Source organism: Carya illinoinensis, chromosome 11, assembly GCF_018687715.1.
Source record: "Carya illinoinensis cultivar Pawnee chromosome 11, C.illinoinensisPawnee_v1, whole genome shotgun sequence".
NCBI classification, from domain to species: domain Eukaryota; kingdom Viridiplantae; phylum Streptophyta; class Magnoliopsida; order Fagales; family Juglandaceae; genus Carya; species Carya illinoinensis.
This window is the reverse complement of record NC_056762.1, coordinates 29,539,861-29,545,245: the sequence shown is the minus strand read 5'-3', so window position 1 is coordinate 29,545,245 and position 5,385 is coordinate 29,539,861. Positions and strand designations below refer to the sequence as shown.

At 33.1% G+C, this 5,385-nt stretch overlaps 1 protein-coding gene across 1 annotated transcript; it reads right to left on the bottom strand.

Annotated features, from left to right (window-relative positions):
• Positions 1–711: 711 nt before the first annotated feature.
• On the bottom strand, positions 712–1,595 carry LOC122281783 (auxin-responsive protein SAUR76-like). Its single transcript, XM_043093567.1, has one exon. The coding sequence runs from the start codon at positions 1,248–1,250 to the stop codon at positions 873–875; it is 378 nt and encodes a 125-aa protein (XP_042949501.1). The 5' UTR covers positions 1,251–1,595; the 3' UTR covers positions 712–872.
• Positions 1,596–5,385: the final 3,790 nt, after the last annotated feature.

Below are 5,385 nucleotides of genomic sequence, written 5' to 3'. Positions count from 1 at the left end.
CATGTGCATGCCTTACGCCTATTTGAATATTGAGGGTATGACTACATGCATCTATTAAATAATGGACTTTGCTTAGGGAAAAATTTTAAAAAAAAAAACAGAAAGTCACATTGGTCTTTAGCCAACAGTGATTCGGATGCCGTCCCTAAAGATTAAACAAGTAGAAATTGACCTGCCACCTTTACAACGACAAAAAAACATAATTTCAGGTTTGAAAAGCTCCCACCCATGTTTTGCGTGTGTACCCCAGATGGATACTGTCTGCTGTTGGATCGGTCCTAAATGCCCATCAATGTGCGTTGGATGTCAGCCAGCAAATAATTAATTTAATAGAAATACTTTAACTACAAAAATATTATATGAAAATAATTTTATAATTTTATATAATTTGATATAATTCATCAAATTATAAAATTATTTTTATTATAAAATAAATTTAATAAATTATATAAAAACACATTAATTTATAAAATTATTTTTATATAATATTTTTTTAGAAGCAGCACTTCTTTTAAACTAAAGGTTATAATAGGTCAAGAAAGATATCGATACTTTCTACTGTAAATCTGTAATTCATGCCAGAATCTACATCGTCACGCGCAGAAATCAATTCTGTGCAGTTTACGGATAGTATCTCTCTCTGTATTATTTGGATCAGAAATTGTAAGGAGTCATGTTAAAAGTTAAAGAAACGCAGGAACGGAGGAAAAGTACTGAAAAATCAAAGGAATATATATAAGAGATGAGAGGGTATTCCTAGATATTTTTGTACATCTGGAGTTATTTGGGATGGCATAATAAAGTACTGTTCTTTTACCCAGGTTGATCACCAGCAACTTAAAACAGTAGAGTTACCCTGATCGATCTGATCTCTAAGAATCTTGAGCATAGAAGTCGATTATCTCCTTGAGGTTGAGCTGAAACAGAGAAGAACAATCGTTACGCATCAACCAAAGCATGTGCTCAAACAAGATGGCGTCCACATCCACGAAAATCACCCCTTTCTTGCTGCTTTCCCCATTGAAACTCTCCTCCTGATCATCCTTCTTCATCATCTCGATCAATACCCGAAATGGGTTTTCCTCTAACACGAACGAATCCACCAAGAACTCCCTCTTCTCCTTGCCAACCACTACGGTCACAAGCCGGCCGGAGTCGCCGAAATTATCTTGGGTCAATGGCCGGTAGCCCAACCGGGTGCCCGAGTAGCACTGCCTCAATATGGTCACAGGCAAGACCAAGCAATCCATTAGAAAACACTATCTGCGAAGGCTGTATACAGATCACCAACGGAAAAAGGTCATGAACGAGTCTAAGAATATGTGGGTGAGGGTCAGAGGGCGATTATATAACAAGAGATGCGTATAGTTGGTTGGTGGGGGAGAGGGGGGGTTATACGGTTGTTTGGAATTAGTGAAAGGGAAGGAATTACCGAGAAAGAGATGATTGAAAGGTTGAAGTTGAAGAGGCCAAAAGCAACGGCTAGAGACAGGAAACTAAAAACGAGTATGGTTGATGTGGATGATATGCAGGAGAAGGAGCCGTTTGGAGGGAGGAAAGGATGTCTGCTGAAGATGTTAGGAATTGGAATATGACTTGCCTACTTGCACAGCATATAATATAAGAAAAAATAAAATTTCTATTTATATATTATACATGGTAAATTAATAACGTAATATAATTTAATTTAAAAGATAAATTTTATAAATTAAATTTTACTATTACACATATATTTGATAATAAAATAATTTTTTTTTTAAATTACAATTCAGATAATGACGTAAAATCATTTTGGTGTAATTGACTGATTCTTATAAATATTTGGAATTGACTATTTTTTTATATAAATTTTTGTGATTTAATTTGATTTATCAATATATAAGTAAAAATAAAAAGTAAAAATCTGACAAATCATGTTAAGTTATGCTAATCTATAATTTGTCCCTTTTTTTTTTTGTTTTTATAATTTTGTGAGATTTTTGTGTAGATGTGACATTTATCATTCTTACCGTATAATATAATGAAAAAGGCAACTTTTTCCTTATGTCGCTATAAGAAAAAGATAATAATATTTATAATTTTATAATGAGTAATTCTTCTTTTAAAAATAATAGATAAATTTAATATCTACATAAAATAATATTTTTTTTAATTATTAACTTCACTTTTTAAAATAAAAATAGCATAGAATTTACACGTCACTTTTTTCTACAATCACTTGAAAGAGAAAAAAGCATTTACGAGTACGTACCTCAATGATCCATGAGTTTGTTAGTGGGTACTAGGCCATAGATCATTGACGTCGTCGTGAAGCTAGGATTAGGCCATGACTCAAATCCAACTTGTAGGTCCCTCATGTTTGGCTCCCAGCTATTAGGTACTATGGTCATGTCCTAGTAAGAAAGTCATTTCTAATCGACTCCTCCGACTCTTCTTGCTGAGTAGAGGAAAAAACTTAAAAATAATATTTAAAAACTTAAAAAAAGGAAGGATAAAAGAGAGCATTTACGAGTAAGCGTGTGTATGCAGCGTGGAAGGAGTTCACAGTGGATATGGTCTGGATCGACTTCAATCATGTGCGATTAGAGCCGCTTCAACGCGTCGGTGCTTCGTACATTCCACTGGGAGAGATTAACATCAAAGACCAAAGCGCGTTAGGCGGCGATGGAAATTATGAACTATTACCATTAGGTGGCAAAAATATCAAAAGAAAAAATAAAGGTTACGTTATAAACTATCTTGAATTGTATGATCACATTTATCTAATCGTTAAATGTATAGTATATAGTACCAGTATAGTACTGCATAGTAACTAGTATAGTGAATAGTCAACATATGCATAATGCATAGTACCAGCATAGTAACTAGCATAATGAATGGTCAACATATGCACAGTACATAGTACCAGCATAGTACTATATAGTAACTGGCATAATGAATAGTCGACATATGCACAGTGCATAGTACCAGCATAGTACTGTATAGTAAGCTAGCATAGTCCCCTTTGTACGCCTATATATATCGTTGAATTATTTAAGAAATTCATAAGTTTCATAACCTTTCTAAGCTTTATCTCTTTCTCTCTCCTTTTAAAAATTTTATAATACGTTATGGCTCTCTCTTTTCTATGATTTTATAACACGTTATCAGCACGAAAGTTCTGACGATTTTGAAGCTAGTAGTCCTCAACTTCAAGTAAGTTTTTCAATATATTTTTATATTCCTGATTTATATATGTAAAAAATGTCAAATCTTACAAAATTGGAATTCGTTGCTCTTGACATTTCTGGAAAAAATTATTTATCTTGAATCATTGATGCTGAGATCCATCTGTATGCGATGAACCTGAGAGATACAATTAAAGAAGGAAATCAAAGGGTCCCTGCAGGACCGTGCTAAGGTAATAATTTAACTTCGGCACCATCTTCATGAAGAATTAAAAACTGAGTATCTAACGGTGAAAGATCCACTTATTTTGTGGAATGATTTAAGGGAGAGATATGAACACCAGAAAACTGTAATCCTCCCAAAAGCTCGTCATGAGTGGATGCACCTGAGGTTGCAAGACTTCAAGAGTGTTAGTGAGTATAACTCTGCACTCTTTAAAATTAGCTCGCTATTGAAATTATGTGGTGAAAAAGTCACTGATGATGACTTGTTAGAGAAGACATATACTACTTTTCATGCCTCGAATGTGCTCCTGCAGCAGCAGTATCGAGAGCGAAAGTTCAAAAAAATATTCTAAACTTATATCTTGTCTTCTATTAGCTGAGCAAAATAATGAACTTTTGTTAAGAAATCACCAGTCAAGTCCTACTGGTTCTATATCATTCCCTGAAGTGAATGGTATTAGATTTACATCATTTCCAGAAGCGAATGGTGCATCTTTTCAAAGAAAACGAGGGCGTGGACGTGGTAGGATAAACTATGGAAGTGGAGGTCCTAGAAGTGACCACACTAAAAGGGACAATAATAGATATACACCGTACCACCAGAAGTGGTTCAACTCAGAAAATGGCAAAGGTCCCCAAAACAAATTTTTAAAGAAAAATGAAGATGGATGTTATAGATGTGGTATGACTGGATATTGGGCTCGTATCTGTTGCACATATAAGCACTTGGTTGACTTATATCAGTATTCTATAAAAGAAAAAGCAAAGAAATTTGAAACAAATTTTACTGAACCATCATATGCTTTAGATTCTATAGATGGAGAAGATATTACAAGTCTTGATGTTTCTGATTTCTTTAAGGATTCTAGTGGTAGAGTTGATCATGAAAGTGTTCCTTTTTAATTAATGTATTTCCTTTATCTTATTATAAAATATTTTTATATTCTGCAATATTTTGTAGTAATGAAAGTTTTATTTATTCTTTTATACTTGTTATAAATTATTGATGATATGATTTATCTGAGAATAGAAATGGAGCATCCCTGAAGGATCGCCCTAAATCAATAATTTTATTGAGTATCTCATATGAGTGATACTTGTACCAAAAACTCATTATGATTTATGCACCTGAAGTTGCATAATTGAAATTGTGGAAAGAATATATATTTGAATGAACGTCTCGAATGTGCTCCTGAAGTAGCAATATCGAGTATGCTCCTGAAGTAGCAATATGAAATGCAAACGTTCACAATATATTCTAAATCTGTATCAGTGACTGAGTAAAATAATGAGCTTTTAATAAGAATCATTATTCACGTCTTATTAGATCTACATCATTCCCTGAAGTGAATGATAATGAATTTATATCATTCTATTCCCTGAAGTGAAAAGAATGATGCGTTTCATTCAAAGAAACTAAGAGATTGGACGTGATAATGAATATCTTTTTGGGCCAGAAGCTCGTATTGGAAAAGCTGTAAGCTTTCTCTTTGAGATGATATTATACAAATTATTGAATCAAATATTATGATGCATCAAAAGGTGATATGATTCAAAATATTTGTATCTTTTCATGGTTATCTTGATCATCCAAAATCAATTAGGATAAGTCGAATGATTTTCATATGGACGTCCATAAAAGAACCAGAAGATTCTTCTACTATAAAGTTTTACCACCAGAAATAAAAAGAAAAATTTGCTTGAAGCAAATAAGATGAAATTATTCGACGTTATCTTGATTATCATATGTGAACCAGAAGTTCAGATGATAATTAAATTTTAGATACAATAAGATAAAAATGTCTCATATTCTAGCTGCTAAAAATCCCAGCGAGGATTGAAGTTCATGTAGGACAATTAAGAAATTCAGCAGTCTAAAGACATGTATAAAGGCATGTGAGACTTATCGATACAAAAGATAGAGTATCTCAAAAGAGAAAGGCACAAATAATTTGGTGCTCCTGAAGAGGCCATACCCACAAAACAAGTAATA